The sequence below is a fragment of the Vanellus vanellus genome (assembly GCF_965231255.1).
Source record: "Vanellus vanellus genome assembly, chromosome: 21".
Classification (NCBI taxonomy): Eukaryota; Metazoa; Chordata; class Aves; order Charadriiformes; family Charadriidae; genus Vanellus; species Vanellus vanellus.
In genome coordinates this window covers 2,482,154-2,500,015 of record NC_138926.1, presented here as the reverse complement: position 1 = coordinate 2,500,015, position 17,862 = coordinate 2,482,154, and the positions used below count along the sequence as shown (strand labels likewise).

Sequence of the window (17,862 nt, the reverse complement as noted above, 5' to 3'; positions counted from 1 at the left end):
ATGTCTTGTTGCTAAGGAACATGACAGAGAACTGGGAGATGTGACTCAATTCTTGGCTTTGTATAATTTCTCTCCAGTAAGATGTGGGTCCACAGAGTATGTCTTTCGAAGCACGAAGGGACAGATATTAAAAATATTTACTGTGGTTTTAAGGAGGGGCTGAGGTAACCGATGCCGTGTGGGGAACCTGCTGAACTCACTCCACGCGCAGTTAACTGTATTCCTGTGTGTGTGCAGAATCAGGAGCGTAGGAAATATGTGGCAAACCCAAACCCGGCTTCTCATTTCCTCATTCCTGGTGCTGCCCTTCCTTCAAGAGAGTCTGTTGCTGCTCTTTCTCTCCTCGCAATAGAATTTAATTTTAGAGGAGAATGGGTCTTGCGGGGATAATAGCCTGGCAAAATTTTAGCTTGACTTGCTGGAAATCTCTCTTCAGAGGGGGTTTTGTTGTGGAACACCTGGCTGTGCTTTTATTACGGCATTCCCGCACCTTTTCCCAGCTTTGATTTTTGTGACGGGGGGGGTGCAGTTTGTTCATATATTTGAAGCTATGCGGCCGCGCGTGTTCCTGCTGGGTGCTGGGCCGGTGAAGTCGCTGCACGCAGTAGGAGAAACAACCGCGTGCGCGCGGAGCGCGGGGCACCGTACACCCCCCAAGAGTTTCCTCTTAGAGCCAAAGTTGACTAACCCCATGTTCGGGAACGTGCTGCCCTCCGGGATCCCGTGAAGAGGATTGGGCCTGAGTTCAAACCCAAAATATTAGCGCTAGCAACGGGAGATGAAGCAGGTGTTCTTTAGTTGTTTAGCAGGGGGTTGTTTTCCCTTGGCAAAGCCTAACGAGGTTGCGGGGGGACAGGCAGGGGGTTTGTGGGGTATCCTATGGGGAGCTGCCAGTGTCCCGTACGCCCGGATGGCTGCTGAGTGAGAACTTACCTTTTTTGTCCACGTAAACGTGCAAGACTTGAAAGTTTTGTTTGCTTTTCTGTTCTTTATTCCCCCTGGTCTTTGGAAAGTGGCAGAGTGGGTGACATGGGACATGCTGTCCAGGGCTGCGGGGTTCACTGTATTGTATTTTGTTCTCGGAGCCTTTGCGTCATGGGGTTTTTCTTACTGAAATGGGAAAGAAAATGCACGCACAAAATAAATTTGGGGACAAAGTAAGTCTGGATTTATTAAAAGGCTGTTTCTGTTTGGTCCCCGTGTTTCTGGGGCGAGCTCCTGGTGAGCTTCTCATCCACCAACACCCCCAAGTCCTTCTCCTTGGGGCTGCTCTCCATCCATTCTCCGCCCAGCCTGGATTTGTGCCTGGGCAGTGATTGCATCCCTGTCAAATCTGTACAGGCCCAGGGGGGATCAGGCATTGGCACTCCATGGCTTGGTTGTACCTTAGCGAGTCCCGCTCCGTCGCCAGCAGGCTGAGGGTACAGTTTTGCCGCATGTTGGCTTTGGCAAGGAGCTCAGCGTAAGAAGGTCCGATCTCCTGAGCTTTGCTCCGCCGCCCCCTCGCTTGGGCTGCCACGACTGCTCACGCTCTTCTGCTGTAAGAGCATCAAGTTCAGCAGATTATTTTTAATCTGGGTCGCTGCCGTGACTTAGCTCGCTGTGGAAGCCCACGGAAAGGTGTAGGAGCACAACAGGAGCACCATGATGGCCCGGGAGGGCGGCAGCTCGGGGGAAGATGCAGGAGACCTCAGCATATCCCAAGAGATCCCCATGAGCTTTCAGCGGGTTCCCAAAGTAACGCAGGAGAAGCACATTGTGCTGAACAACAGCCCTGAAACGACTGGGAGTCAGCTGGGGCCGACACATTTCTCCAGCAAACAAGCTGCAGAAAGCGTATCCTGACGTGCTGATGGAGTCTGCGGCGTTAGAGCGAACGAGCCCTGCTTTTAATGAAGTAATTGTTATTTAATAGTTTTTATCAACCTCAGGGGATTTTCGGGCCTCTCTTAGACTACAAAAGCCTGGCGGTACAGCAGCGATGGCGTGGTTTGATTGATAAATGTTCCTCGGGGAGGTACAGTGTATGGCGGTTTCCCAAAACCGCAATGAACTACCTGGCACAGGGATGCCTTTTCCTTCCCTCCCTTCCCACCCTGTGAAGGCTTTATCCGGCATAGTTATGTCAGCTGAGGGCGGGATATTTTTTCGCACTCCTAATTGACACGGTCATGCCAGCAAAATTTCCCAAGTAGTCCCACCTCAGGTGGATTTTTCTTTTTTGTTTGGGTTTTGATTGGGGGTTTTTTTCAGCCAGTTTTTCTATGCGAGATGGAGAATTTGTCTTTGCTCCTTCAGGCCAGAACATTGAGCCAACCCTGCCTTTCGGAGGAGAATTAGGTCCTGCTCCTTCTAGGAAAGCCTCCGTTTCTTGGTAAACTACTTGTTTTATAGTGGTTAAATCTGAGGTGGAAAATAATATGGAGGGGTTTTTTTTTAGGTTTTGTTTGCCTTTCGGTTGGTAATGCAGCAGGGTCTCTGGCTGCAGCACCCATGTAAAGTTTGGTGGTAGTAATGCCACTTTATCGTTTACTTCTATGCCAATTGTCGACCTGAACACCGCATGTGGAGACACAAACTGTGAATGGTTCAGATTTAGCAAATCCCTACTTTATTGGTGGGACAATAAAGGTAGAAAAGGACAAATTAGATGTGAATAAATTCACATCCCCTTAGTTTGTAACAATTTGGGATCTGTTTCTGGTCTAAACCCCGTGCCTTGATTCCATAATTTCCTTGTGTTCGCTACTTATGGAATTTTGGAGATTGGCAAATGGGTGTCGGGGTGTAGGACCACTGCTTGCGCTGCAGCTGGAGAGCATTGCTTGCTACTGCTGGTACTGTCACCAGTGGGACAGCAAAGGTTTGGGACCGGGGGTTCAGGGCAGAAAACATTTATTCTGCAGGATTCTTGGTAGCAGCCTCGGCATCGGCACAGAAAACGTTTATTCTGCAGGATTCTAGGGAGCAGCCTCGGCATCAGAGCGTATCCAGCAACCGGGGCTGCTGCGCTAGCTTCATCTAACCTGAAATGCATCAGAAATTAAATCTCTCTTAGGGTGCATTGCTGGTTTGAGGGCCAAACGATGCCAGAGGACTTGGAAGCAGGATAGAAGGCGTTTCACGCTTTATTGCTGTTGGCAGACAGGCAGCATACCTGACGGCCTCCTGAGCTCTTACAGCTTCTAAGCACAGCTTATCCTTACCAGACACCTACTTGCTTTTCTGCTCTTTTTTATAACCTGTCAGTGAAGAGATTTTCTCGCTGTTCTCCTTTCTTCCCCACCCAGGAGAAGGCTGACTGCTATCAGTGAATCATCCTTGCGTAGGTATAGAACTCTGAAGTGGGTTTAGCCGGAGCAGCTCTCGTACAGAGTAGGCAGCGGGGCAGAGCGGAGCGGGGAACTGTGTTTAACCGAGGAACCGTGCAAATCTTCTACAGGGAGTTTCTGGTTCCTGAACCTGCCGGGGCATCGCCCTGACCGTGTCTTGGGCTGCTGCACTGGTACGCTGTGGGAGGCTGTTTGCAGGAGTCCGCTTAATGAGGCAGAAAACAAGACAATTATTTTAACCTGTACTGAGCGGCTTAAAGGCAGAGCAGATTTATTGTGTTTTAAAAATCACTGTCTCCTTTCTGGTTAGTGATGTAAACAAGTATCAGTACCAAGCCAGGTCCACCCTTGGATCATGGAAGTGTATCCATTGCACTTTTTTCTGGTTTTAAGGCCTGAGGCGGCACCCAAAAGTCACCTGCTGACCTGGTCCCCAGCATTAGGAGAACTTCTGCAGCACTGGAATTGGATGTGTTTTTCTCCATTTTAAATCCGTTATCTGATGGAGTCATTTTTCATGAAGTCATTCAAGGTAGTTAGTGGAGAACTGTATACGGAGTCTGTGAAATGATGCAAATGAATACCTGCATATTAGTAATTGCTTTATTTATGTGGCTGTTTATTTGGCTATTGTGAAAGCAGCTGTCTCGGGTCTGCCACCTCCCCGAGCAGTATCGCGGGAGCCCGAGGGTGTTAGCCCTTAGAAATTCAGGATGAGACTCTGCCTCCATTTATTCTTGAGCGGGGCTGATAGGAGATGGATGATAAATGAGCCATTACTTTGCTGTGATGATGAATACAACCAAAATCTATCCTAACTTTGTTCAGCATGTCAGCACAATCTGTTCATTTATTGTCTGTAATTAAGAAAAAAAACCTCTGCAAACTGAAAACATTCCTTTAATTAAAGCCCCCGTAGCCACAGTTTGTCATGCTCAATGCTTCTGCGTTTTTGTTAAATGATTCGGGTTTGATTGCTGAGAACGCAGAGGTGGGGTTTGCTGGAGATTTGGGGATTTCAGATATTCAGATGTGTTTGGCTGCTGCAGATCAGTGTGCTGTCACGCTGCTAAAAGGGACTTTATCCAAAAGCGGAGCTCTACTTATAGATAGAAATATGTTAAAGTCATTGGAATCAGGTTTATTATAAACAGAGGGACTGCATCAATACCTGGTAAAATAGAAGGAAGACTACTTGGCTGTTTAAAGGGATTAAAACATCACAAAGCATAGTGTGGTATCACCTTGTTCCTGGGACAAGGGTTTTCATGTGTTCTGGTTGAAGAACACCCTGTCCGCCTGCGTGAAGTATTACTGCACACATCTCTCTTGCCGAGTCCCAACTTCCGAGGCTGCTCACTGGATTTTGGGTTGTGCGTGTTAGTGGGCAGTAGTGACACTGAGGAGATGCCCCTCCGTCACCAGGGGCTTCGTTGCTTTTGTTGTCGGTTCAAAATAGCGTTACTCTGCTGAAATTTGATTACGGTACTTAGGGGTTTAATGCAGGGGGAATGTAGGGTTGTCTTTGCTCTCCAGGATGGGGGGCTGGTGGTGCCTTGCCGCTGCAGGAGCCTTTACAGCTTCCCGCAGCCTTTTATACCCAGAGATTTGTTCTTCTCAATAGAGCTCTTCTGTTGAAGTTAAACTCCTTTTAACTCATGGACACAATGGCACTTTTGTTGGGGAGTTCGGAGCCCTTTTGCTTTTTCCCAGTGGGCCTCAGGAAGAAAAGTTGACGTTCCAGGGCATTGTTTGGCTTCCCATTCAACCCAGGGCTCGGCCTCCCCTCCCGGTTTGCCGGAGTTTGTACCCATTTCACCAGCCTGGCGCAGCCACCGTGCCGCGTCCGTAGAGAGACGGAGCAGGAGGTTTGGAGGGACAGCTCCTGAGCCGTGTTCCCATCTCTTTGTAGACTTCTTGTATTTATTCCGGAGGGGATAAACTGCATCTCTTTAAATCATCTGCCTTAGTTTTCTGTTCAGGAAACCAAAGACAGGAATGCTTTTATCTCGCAAAGGTTTGAGGAGACTGAGGGAGCTAATCAAGCCCTGGAATGGACGGTACCTCCGCAGCTGCGGTTCGGTCCATTAGAACCGCAGGTGTGCTGGAAGGGCGGTCTGGAGCACTTAGAGCTAAACGGCCTCCCAGTTCAGATGCTATTAGTCATTCGTTTGTTCTGGAGGCGCCTAAGGCTGCTAGAATGAGAGCCAGTAACAAAGCATTTATTTCTGCTCGTAGATTATACACCGTGTTTGTCAACGTACGTGAGATTACTGGTTTTGTTAGTTTAGCCCTGTTCGTTTTTCCAGAGATGCAAATTGTAGCTCTCAGGTGCTGCCCATCAGCCCCTGCCCTGACTCGGCTTTCCTGCGCTCCCACCTGAAGCTGCTTTGCCCATAAACGTGTCTTTGTGTTAAATTCTTCCATTACAGCTGCCGCCTGTTATTTCTGCTCTAGCCAAGGTTTAGAACAACAGCCAACTCTCTGTTTAGCATCGGACCTTGGGAAATCTGTGGCTGTAAATAATTGCTATTAATGTTACTACAGTACTGTAGAATGTGCTACGCTGGGCTTTGCCCCCCTGAGCCAAATCTAGACTGAAGTGGGGTTTATTTGTTTGCCTCTGCAGTGTCAAAGAAACACGGCAAGCTCATCACCTTCCTTCGTACATTCATGAAGTCGCGCCCAACAAAACAGAAGCTGAAACAGCGGGGGATCCTGAAGGAAAGGGTGTTCGGCTGTGACCTGGGAGAGCATCTTCTCAACTCTGGCCATGACGGTAAGAAACAATCCATTCCTGAGTTCTGCCTCTGTTGGGAATCTTATTTCGGGGTGGTCATATCTAGCAAAGGGCTAGTTGGTACTAGCAGAGAAATGTGTAACAAAAATTGATGGCTGAAAGATAAATTGAGGCAAATGCTAATAAGAAGCATCGTGATTCGACGTGGGAGCACTGAAGATGGATGGAACTGCTGCAGATGAGTTCTCAACCTCCTGAAGTCTTCGAATAAATATTAAATTTTTTTTTTGCAGGGAAATGAATTTTATTTCTGTGTCAGCGTCAATGAATAATTAACTGGTCTGTTAAATCCATACATTTCTCTTACTCAGTACCTTTTTATGATTCTAGCACAATTTGCAGTGTAAATCCTTCATCTGCCTTTTCCCTTGATTTCATAAAATTTACAGGATATTATGTTTTGTCACAGCTTGCTTTCCTCTGAGTTTGTTACGGTGAGTTTTCTGTAGCTCTTCTTGGTCCCTTTCGCCTTCCCATCGGCAGTTCGGGGAGGCAGCAGGGCAGAGCTGTCCATTCCAAGAAAAAATTATGCAATTGTTACTCCTCTTCCTCGGACGAACTTTAGTTTCTCGTGCTCTTTCCTACCCTCTCACTGCGACATCTCCAGTCTCGGCTGTGAAGTCGGGGAGGTACCTGCATTGCTGCGTAGCAAGCAGAGGGCTCAAATTCTTTCACGGTTCGTCAGCCAAGGTCATTCCCATAAATGTCCCGTGCTGGGGGTCATTGGGAAGAGCAGCGTGGAGCAGCCAGGGGCTGCAGCCAGTTTCCCGGGAGTTAAAGCCATCAGGCAGCGAGCGATGGGCGTAGCATCGCTCTCTGGCTACATCAGCTTCTTGAGGTCTGTCGTATTTTTGCTCCTTGCCTAATGCAGCGGATTTTGCAGTAGACCGCTTGTGCCAGAGCTGTTAGTCTGTCTCCCGGTTTTCGCGTGCGGGCTGAAATAGGAGTGGTGTGCGGCATCGGAAAGGAGTTTCTCTGTTAAATTTTGTTTTCAGTGGTACTTGAGACTCCTCGTTCACATGAGTGCCTGTTGGAAAAGGGATGGTAAAGGGTGGGGAGCTGTTCTGGGAACTTTTTCCGACTGATTCAGTTGGTAACAGCAATGTGCACTCCCTTGCCTGACATGAAGTGTTTTACTACCAGTTGGTGAATAATATGAGCTGGTTCTTATGGAATCAGGGCTGTGGCAAGGCTCATTGGCTTGTTAATTGGAACCAGTAGAGATATTTATTGCTGGGGCTTGAAAAGCATCAGAGAGCCAGAAACTGGATGGTTTGGAGACAGAAAGAGACAGTAACCCGTGTAAGAACTGCAGCTGGAGTAGGTAATTTGCACCACCGGGTAGCTCTAGAGCTGGGTTTATATTCATGCTGTGGGAGCAATCTTGGAGGGCAGGAGACGTGCCAGCAGAGTGAGCTCATTAATGGGAAAGAGAGAATTCTCTTTTATCCCCAGCCCTCCTCCTGTCCATTTTAGTTAGGCACAAGTCAGCAGTAATAAAAGCTTTTCCCTGCCCTCTGCGCTGACTTCTTCCCCTGGCTTTAAGGGGTACGCATTTTATTTAGCGTTAAAAGGCACATCCTGAGCTGAGCGGAACTGTTCTAAGTCCACTGGAGGCTCCTGTTTGACGGTCTGTAGGAGCTCCCTTCTTGTTCTGGTCGCTCCCCTCCCATCACGTGCGACCGAGTGACTGTGACTGAGCTGTGCTAATGAGGTCTCTTCATCTGAGAAGTTACCAGTTGCTTTTGCCCTTGATTTAATAACTCTTTCCTAACTCCCTGGAGTGAAGCAGATCCAATTTGAGTGTTGCTAACAGGGGCATGTCTCCATTTCACACAGCAGGATTGTTTTTTTTTCGGTGTGATTCAGCGCTCTGACCTGTATTCCAAGTGACGTAATCCCCGGGATTGGTTTTGCGGAGACGTTTCTGGGTTCCTCTGAATCGAGCTCCGTGCGTGCACAGCATTTTAAGATTCCCTCCTTCTGTAGCATTAAGGCTGCTCAGTGTTGGAACCAGCTGCAGTTACCTACTGGTAACGCTCCGGGATTACAGCATAAAACATCTCACTCCAGAAAAAAAACAGAAAAAAATCCCAACACATTGATAGGTTCGTTTAGGTTAATGCTGGGTTTGGTGGGTTGATGTGCAATACCCAAAAGATTTGGGAGGACTGAAGGAGCAAATGACACTCTCCGCAGGGGTTGAAAGGAGCGGCGAGGTGTCCTCGTTTGAGGTAAAACAGAACCAGTTTTCTTTTCAGTAGTTTGACTTTTCGGTTAAGCCTCTTCTAGCTCTCGCCAATTAACGGCGTATTTTTCAGTCAGAGTTCACTTCTAGCACATCAGGTCTGATGTTCGTGGTTATTCTGAAGGGAAGAGAGGTAAAAGAGAGCGTGTGTTGTTCATTTTAGCGGCCAGCGCAGCCCAAACCACGACACAAGGCGTTCGTGTGCTCCTCAGAAATGCAATATTGAACCAAATTGGAGTTTTGTTAAGAATGTTATTAATTATCAGCTTTGGGAAACTGAATAAGCCTAAATTCGCGATAATTCGCTGTGAAACAACACGAGCAGTCCCTATTTTGCAGTCATCAACATCTGAAACTTTGTGGTTTAGATAGGAAATGGTGAGAGAGGAGCAAACCAAGAGGATGAAAGGGATAGGGAAGGACAAAACCTGAAATGGGTGTGCCGTTTCCTTACCCTGCGCTGCTGAGGCAGCTGGCTGCGGCCACAGCGAGGAGAGCGGCGTGTGCTGTCCCGTGGCCGTATCCCCAGAAGGGCATTTACAGACGCGGAGGGGATGTTTCACCCGCTGCAGCGGGCTGTCTTTCTGCCGGCTCAGCGAGTACTCGCTCCCATTGCGCAGCCGTCGCGCCTCTTTCGAAAGGAGACTAAGTTGGCGTGAGATGTAGAGGAGGAGAGCCGGACAGAGCTCTTACAGAGCAGGATTCCCGGCGATACCATCCTGCCAAGCTCCATACACACGCTTTACGTTCAGCATGTGCCGAGTTCTGAACTAGCAAAGCGTTTCTCTTGGAGTTTTTGAGATTGTTCTTGCGCCGAGGCGGAGTGTCCTCTCTTCTGAAAGGTCCCTCTCAAGCTGGCATGACAGAACTTGCGTCTGCTAAACTTCGGGGCATAATGTGTGTGTTTACTGGAGTTTCTCCTTAGGGGAGGGTGTCTGGGTAAGGCGGGGTGAGCGGAGCGAGCAGGCTGCTGTTGCTACTGCCTTTTCATTTTTGATGAGGATGCAGTTTGTCATTTTTTTAATTGAGGTGTACGGAGCTGGGGAGTAACCCCGTAAGCAGGTGTAGGGAAGGGGGTGAGTATTTTAACGGATGTTTACAGTAACAGCGGTAGGGCTGAGTACTGCACCTTAAAATCTTTCTGCATGCCTGGTGATTCATGGTGGTTTGGGTTGGAAGGGACCTTGAAGATCATCTTGTTCCAACCAGGGACACCTCCCACTAGCCCAGGTCGCGCTGAGCCCCAGCCCATGGTTGGGCTGGCAGCTGGAGACAGGCAGTGTCCTGCGTTTGGGTTTGGCTGTGTTTATTTTAATTCAGGTTTGCAGTGTGCTGACACTTGGAGCTCTCCAAACAGCGGTGGGGCCCTTCTGCGGTCGGAGTTTCAGCTCCCCGTGGTGTGAACCAGTCCTTCCCCAAAGGCCCGTGCAGACATGACAGCAGTGAGGGGAAGGAAACATCGTTGTCCAGTCCCTTTGATGAGGATCTGGGCAGATCACAGGATTGTTTTTCAAAATCATCTGTGTTCCGAGCATCTTTGGAAAATGGGAATTAGGAGCCCAGTGTTCTCCTGGTCACTGGGCTGGGTATGTTGCGTCCAGTGAAAGTCTGTCCTTTCCCTTCCTCTTCCCTGTCACACCTCAGTACTGAATTACGGGCTGGTGCCTGTAGGAGTAAAACCAGTTTTGATGTGAGGGATCTTCTCTGTTGAGTCTAAATGTAGCAAAGGTCGTGGTGATGCTCCCTTCAAGTATGTTGCTTTGCACAACACCTCTCCAGTCGGCTCCAGTCACCCGACGGAGCCTGCCTTAAGAGGCCCGTCTCCATTTAATTTTAGTGCGTTATTCATTTGTTGGCTCCTTCTGGGTTTTGAAGACTCCCCGTGCCAGCGGAGCGTTGTTTGGAAGCAGACCAAGCTTGGTAGGGAGTAGCTGTTTCTCCATCGCCCTGAGAGCTGTTCCCAGTTGGTTTGGTGCTGTTGACACCTGCCATGCTGGTTTGGTTTGTGGAGCTGCGAGATGCAGCAAATTCAGCATAATCCCTTCCTCCTGAACAGCCTTCTGCCCTTTGGAGGCAGAGAGACTTTTTTCCCCCTATTTTTTTTTTTTCTCTCAAAGGAAACCAAATAGAACTTAAATTTAGCTCGACCCCAATCAGAAAGGATTGTGCTCGCAGAGGATGTGTGTGGTTGGTGTGGGAGCTGCTTAAATGCTGCATTGCAGCATCTGTCCCATGTCCTCATTTGTGCCTCCGAATCTTTCGAAATGGAGCTCTCCACAGCTTCTGAGTTTATGACAAGCGTAGGAGGGGGCAGTAACGCGGTTAGCAGAGGTTGGGCGCAGAGACCGGGGCATGGGGAAGCTGGGCAGGTTCTCGGCCTGGTCTCTCCCGTGCTCAGCACGCCGGAGAAAAGCCACGTTGCTCTTCTGGGAGTGAGGAGCTGTGAGCTGCAGCGGATGAGGGGATTACTTTATAGGTAAGATCTTCAAGGTCCCTTCCAGCCCTGACCGGTCTGTGACACCACTGGGAATAATGTGCTGGAATCGCTCGGACTGCAGAAGATGGGGTATCAAATCCTGGCGGTTCTTTTTCTGTGCTGAAAGTGTTCCTCTTGCCTGGCCCTCGATCCAGATGATCGGTTCTCTCCTGGCGACGAGCGTGGAGCACAGGCGAACCCTGGCGTACCCTAACGTGGTGTGTCAGGCGTTCAGTTCATGAGGTAATGTGTACGATACAGCCAGCGGGGGATTTTGTAGGCTAAAAGCAAATGGTATTTTTTGTGCCTCTTTATGCATTTGTGTTGATACATCGTCAGCTTCCATCATTGGAAAAGACGGATTTAGAAATGGCACTCATCTTTGATCGGCCAGTTTCCCATCTTGAAGGGTCTATACCTCATTTTCAAATTATTGGAAAATAGCACTGCTCTGTAATCAAGAGGAGGAGGGATTGCTTTCCTTGCTGAGCAGGTAAATGCCTACGAAGGACAGAGTTTACTAAGACACCTGATTCTTGCCCTCTGTCCTTCTTGTTCTTCCCAGTTCCCCAAATTGTTGTGGGTGAAGAAGCTGTGGCTGCCCCATCCCTGGAGGTGTTCAAGGCCAGGTTGGACGGGGCTTGGAGCAACCTGGGCTGGGGGGAGGTGTCCCTGCCCAGGGCAGGGGGGTGGAACGAGACAATCTTCAAGGTCCCTTCCAGCCTAAACCATTCTGTGATTCTATGAAATTTATCAGCATTTATTTTGGACAGGTTGGGTAGGATTAAAGAAGAAATAAAAGGAAAGGTGGGACTTTTCAAAACTGCATGCAAAATCAAATTATAGCAGGTCCGGGACCTTGATCCTGTTACATACTGGGCGCTAGCAACCGGTGGTTGCGAGGGGTGGGTTTATTCTCTTGTGCTGTTTGTTATGCTCTTCAGATAAGCTCCTTAACGGCACCTTGGGATTTCTGGTGACATCACGGCTTCTTCTGGGTCCTCTGGTGTCATCCCTCCCTTCGAGCGATCCCCTGGCGGCAGCTCGGGGATGCAGTTGTCTCAGACGCCGATTTATTGCAGATTTTTGAGTATAGGGAGAACACTGTTACCAGAACGGAGAAACAGGAGGAAGGATCTCGGGCGGCATCTTGGCAGGGATCTGTAAAAATCTGGTTCCCCTTAGCTGGAGCATAAGTTTAGTAATCTATATGTCATCTCTTTGGTTCCTGGTATGCATGTGAGGAGTCCCTTTTACTAGCTAATAATTTTCATTATAATAAAAGTCTGCCTGGCTGGCTTTGGGTCTTTGCCATCTGTGGAGGAAGCCTTGATTTGGAATCTGGGACAGCTGAGTCTTACATATTTATTAATTTTAGGTTTTCTTGACATTTTAACTCTTTGCGGGTATATTTAACTATTTCCCACACTCTCTCAATGCTAGGGAAGGAAATTGAACATGACAAACAATAAGTAAAGCAAACTTTGCTGAAAAGTAGAAAGTTATAAATATTTACAAAGTTGTTGCTTTTTTTCCCTTCCTTTCTTTAAACACTATTTTTAACTGTAAACACAAGGCAGCCCCTGGAATCCAAGAACTTCCCATTTATGTTCTGAAGGCTGAAATCCCCGTTCATGATGTCCTCGGTAGGGAATTGCTTCGCTCCGAGATTTTTGCTTCACTCTGAGTTTTTTTTATTTGCTCTGAGATTTTTGCTTCAGTAGGATTAATTTAGCATTTGCAGAGCTTCCACCAGACACAGACCCTCCCGCTCTACCTGCGCCTACTGCTGTTCGAATAGCAAAATGCGCCGGGGCGGCACAGCAGCCCCGGAGTGGGGTATGCTTGGAATTGTAACGACCCCAACTCTGGCAGCCGCGTCAACAGATTTCTTGAAGCCATAACTTCTCCTTCTTTATGCAAAGGTTTATTGCAAGGCTGCACGGACAAGGTAGGTCGTGTGTGTTAACTTGGATCAGAGCGATGAAATTGGCCGTCGTTGCAATGGGCTGAGGAGAACGTTGGCTGTGGATGAGGCTGAAGGTTTAGATTCGATGCGTTCATTCTGTGAATGGACCTTCGGGGCGTTTTTGTACTTCTAATAGGTATTTTCGGAGTATCCAAGCTGACAAGTTTGAATGTGCACTAAAAAGTTTCAAACCTCCGAGTAGGTTCAGATGTGGCATCCCGCTTTTACTTCTGTCTCTATTTTTAAGTGTTTATATGTCTAAAGGAGTTCATGATTAGGATGTAAATCTGAGTTTTCAAGGACTTGTTTGCATTTCTCTTTTCTGCCAAGACATTTCTTGTGTGACTTTGGGCAAGTCCTTTAAAGTGGGATTTCTGTCCTTCACTCTTGGGAATATCTGGAGGGTGATTCACCCTGCCTACCATAATATAGGTGTTTTGTTTGTTTGTTTGTTTTTTAAAAATGGTTCCTAACCTCTCCATTGGCATAGCAGGAAAAATAATGCATCCTTACTTATCCAATAATTTTTGTAATGCTCTCCTTGATAGCCGGGGAGAGAGAGCCATAAATGAAATGCACAGCAAGCAGAGGATTCCCGTTCAGGGCTACAGCCCACAGATCAGGGGTGTATCCCGTGTTCCCTGACAAACCCACCTGCTGCGGGAATCGAAACTGGAAATCTTCCTCTTCTGCCCTCCTTAATAGTAGTTTTCTGCACGCTATGGTTCAGCTGAGAAAACTGAAACTGTTGAGAAAACTGAAACTACTTGTACAGTACATGGCTGCTCATTGTGAAAGGGCAAATCCTACACCGGGATATTTTATTTAGTTAACAAGAAATTGTAACAGGTCTGTGAATGAGTACAGGAGACAGCTGCTTATAGACAGGGGCACGTGGCTTTCCATCAGTAAATATTTTCCAGCACTTGAAAGTTTAAAAGTTGTTTATAAGCTGTGTGCCATAGAGATGCGTTAAACTTTCTCTCCTCCCCAAGTGATTTACTCCAGTGCCTGAGAAATCATTAGCAAAGGGGAGGGCTCGGCATATCTCATACCGGTTTGCCTTGTGCCTTGGAGCCCAAACTGAGTGTCTCTGTTCCGTACGATCCTTCCTCGTGTCCGCTCGCTTTATGGTGTGCAGTGAGGAGACACTGGTCTGTCTCAGCACTTCCACTTACATCTGAGTCCGGTGTAAATGGTGGGGGGGAAAGTGTTGTAAAGTTGCGTTCTGGGGCAGTAATTCCGGGGGCTGTTGTGAGTCAACAGCCCCGCTGAGCTCACGGGCAATATCAGCCGTACCCTTTGGACGCCTGCCGGCTGTTGTTTCACTTGCCTGTCCCTTTTCACAGAAGGTTGGTCAGATACTGAAACCAGTCAGCCTCAGACATGCCCAAACCAGTTTCCTTTCATCATTTCGCAATTTTTAGTAATTTTTTTTTTTTTTTTTTTTTTTAATCAAAATCCATCTCCAAAGGACTTGGGCAATCAAAGATCTAAGCTGGAGCCGGGCACTCAAACCCCATCTCTCAGGTGCTTTTTGTGGCCTCAGGGCACTGGTTTGCTATCTCCCCTTCCATCTCCATGCTTGTAAAATGAAACTAATAGTCCGTGTCTGCCCCCACGGTGCCACGAGGGTAGGTTTGTAATGCTTGTGAGGTACTTGCAAGATTAAGAGCGTGACATAAACATTAAATGGTATTTATTCAGGTGTTAACGCAGGTTGGCATGCTACATCCAGAGTAGCCTTGTGAATGGCTGTAGGAAATAAGTAAACTTACCTGTATGTATCCCCTATATTTATTTTGTGCCTTGGTTGGGTTTGCGTGACTTCACAAATCTAAAAGTGTGGAGTATTTTTGGAAACTGAACAGTGCCGAATTCACCGGAGCGCTTCTGCAAATCGGGGAAAGCCTGTGTGTTTGAGGTGCCGAAATGTTTCTCCCGATCTGGTGGTATGTAGAATCATAGAATCATAGAATTGCTGAGGTTGGAAGGGACCTTTAAGATCATCAAGTCCAACCATTGACCTACCCTGACAAAACCACTTCTAAACCACGTCCCCAAGTACCACCTCTACCCTTTTTTTTAAACACCTCCAGGGATGGCGAATCCACCCCCTCCCTGGGCAGCCTCTTCCAATGTTTGATAACCCTTTCCATGAAAAATTTTTTCCTACTATCCAATCTAAACCTCGCCTGGCATAACTTGAACCCATTTCCTCTTGCCTCTGCATGCACAAACCTGTCTAACATAAAAGATGGCTCCAACAGCCCCCACGAAAGTGCAATAGTAGCCCCAAATTGCTGATAAGCGGAGAATATTCCGCTTCCCGCAGATGCGCTCTCTGCTACACAAACTCCTTCAACACAAGTCGGTACTTTTAAAGGCCAATAGTTCTGAGCTATTTTGGGCAAATTTCCAAACATAACAGGCACTGTTATTGCTTCACCATCTGCCCTCTGAATTGCTGGAACTGAAGATTATTGGGTACGGGGTCAGCGTTACAAAGAGGTACACAGGGTCCCCGTGGAGAATTACTTGTTTGGGGGAAGTGATTGCAGAAAGGGAGAACAAGCTTTTGCAGTTAAGAAAAGAGACAATTTCTGTCTGCCCCCTTCTTTTTTTACCCTGCAGCTGCAAGAAGAGCAATTCTTTATGCCTGAGTGACCCAGAGGACAGCAGGGAGTTGAAAATTAATTTGCATTTTGAAACACTACAGCTGGAGGGGGAACAAACAGGAGAAAAAATGTTGCAGTCCGCACAGGAATTGCCTGTGCTCTTATCCCTCCACTTCTTAACCGGGTGGATACTATTTTACCTTCTTAACTTATTGTAGGAAATGTAATTGATCTTAACAGAAAAAACTAGCGCAGAGTCCAAATATGAAGGTGTTAGTAGGACCTTTATTGCATTGTGGATATTTTGTATTAAAAACAGAAAAGCCAAGCCCAGAGAATTAGGTGGATACAGCCTGGGAGGTGGATGGTGCTCTGTGTGTGCGTGCGTGTGTGCATGCGTGTGCGTGCGCATGTATATGTGTGTGTGTGTCTGTGTATGTGTGTGTGTATATATACATATAAAGGCTCCGATCTTTGATCCAAGTGCAATTCGGTACCATTTGCACTCCTCAAGTGCAAAAATGCCCTGGCGTAGACATTCCCACCACATGGAGAATGTCGCCGATCTCCCAGGACTTGAAAAACGTGGCTATCTACCTTCCTACCTTGATGCAACACTGAGAGATTTATGTTGCTCAGGCTTGAACTCTGCACTTTGTTTTTTGCACAGTTCCTGGGTAAACTGCCATAAAAAAAAAAAAAAAAAATACAGTCTTAAAAAGCAGAGCTCGGTGCCAGAGGCCGATTCCGCAACGGGCGCTGTGGGGTATTTGCTCTTGGATAAACTCCTGGGTCATGTCCCCTCTCCCATTACTGCACCTTCCCAAGTGCAAAAGTCACACTTCAAATAAAAACCTTCCGTGTTACCAGGAAATCGTGCAGTTTGTGATAGCGGGATTGGACTTTACTTATCAGCAGCATAAATAATTTTAATGTGGGTCACCTGGAAATGGGGAAGGGTGCGTCTCGGAGGACATTTGCTGTTTGCTTCGTCTCGTACTTCTCTCTTACTCCTGGCGATTCAAACGTGAGGACACAGATTGAGGAGTAAGAGAAAGTCTCTGAAAGTTTGTTTCTTTTTCTGACTGTGCAGGAGATGGTGGGGGTCTGTGTGTTTATAAAACGAGCCGTGTGGGTGGCAGCACGCTCCGTCCAGACCAGTGAACAGGGGGCGTGTAACCTCCCTGTCCCGTGCTGCGTTACACCTTCTGGGTGACTTTCAGTGTGAGGTGGAGGGGAGACCTTCAGAAATGAGGGGTTTGAAATGAGGTGCCCACAAAAAGTTACAGTCTGAATTATTACAGGTTTCCTACTGTTGTTTTAGAAGATACTCAGACAGTTCTTGAGCTAAAAATAGGAAGAATGATTGGGGGTAAAAGCAACTATTTCTTTGGGTGAGGATATTCGTTGTTGGGTTCTTGCATAACCACGTGTTAATATGGGAAGGGAGACGGGATTTCTTTGGCTAATTCAGATGTCTAGAAGTTGTCCGAGGCTCAGCTGGTCACAAAACCTCAGAAAAGGGGCACATCCATGATGGGAAGAAAGGTCCCTCTGCTGGTCCCCATCTTTCCTCGCTGCTGATAAAGGCAGCCCGGGCAACTGCGAGGGAGCCGCCTCCACCTAAACTTTATCTTGTGGCTGATTGATCAATTCATATTCTTGTGGCTCAAAACACTGCCCTCAACCTTCTCTTATGTTCCTTCACTCACTCCTGTTGTTTTTTTCACATGCTTCCGAAGGGTCATTGTGTGTCCTTGATAACCGCGGTCATTACCTTTGGGTTGGGGTTCAGAGTGGCGCTCGGGACAGTTGATTTCATGTTCCTTCTTTCCGCGTTGGTTTGCTACGTGTGGAATTCAGCTGAGCAGCTGCGTTCCAGTGTGCTACAGCCCATTAACCAGCCCGAACGGCCGGGCTGGCGCGGCGCTTCCCCTTACTGCTGTAGTACTGTGAACACGGCACTGCTAGAGGGGAGCTCGATGGGAGGCCTCGTTCCCCAGGCTGAAAAAATAGTTCTGATTCCAGTAACGTACTAAAAAAATAAAAAAAATAAATAAAGCAAACCTCCCTAAACCCAGGGAGGGAACATTATGAAAAATTTAAAGGGGGGGAACAACAAGATGATAGGAAAGGAAATGTGCCTGATTTTAAGATGAATCAAAATGTTCTTCAGAGTGAAAACCATAAAACTTCTGCTTCCTCTTAATGGCAAAGAATTAACCCATTAACGAGCCCTAGGAGATGCAATAAACCTTTCAAACCAGCTGAGAGATGCTCAGGAATGAGTTGAAAAAATTCCTTTAGCTGCTACGGCGATGAAATATGCTAGGGTGCTTTGTCAAAGCATCCGCGTTCCCGGCCTTTTGCGCTTTGTTTGCTGGAACTACGCGTTACCTGAGCCAGCGAAGGGCAGGAG

The 17,862-nt window shown here is 47.5% G+C and overlaps 1 protein-coding gene across 1 annotated transcript in view; it reads left to right on the top strand.

The window, feature by feature from the left end:
- Window positions 1-17,862, top strand: part of ARHGAP32 (Rho GTPase activating protein 32) — a 158,950-nt gene that overhangs the window by 117,595 nt on the left and 23,493 nt on the right. The window contains exon 13 of the mRNA XM_082493848.1: window positions 5,962-6,111. Within this exon, the coding sequence (XP_082349974.1) occupies window positions 5,962-6,111 (150 nt within the window). The remainder of the gene's footprint in view (window positions 1-5,961; window positions 6,112-17,862) is intronic.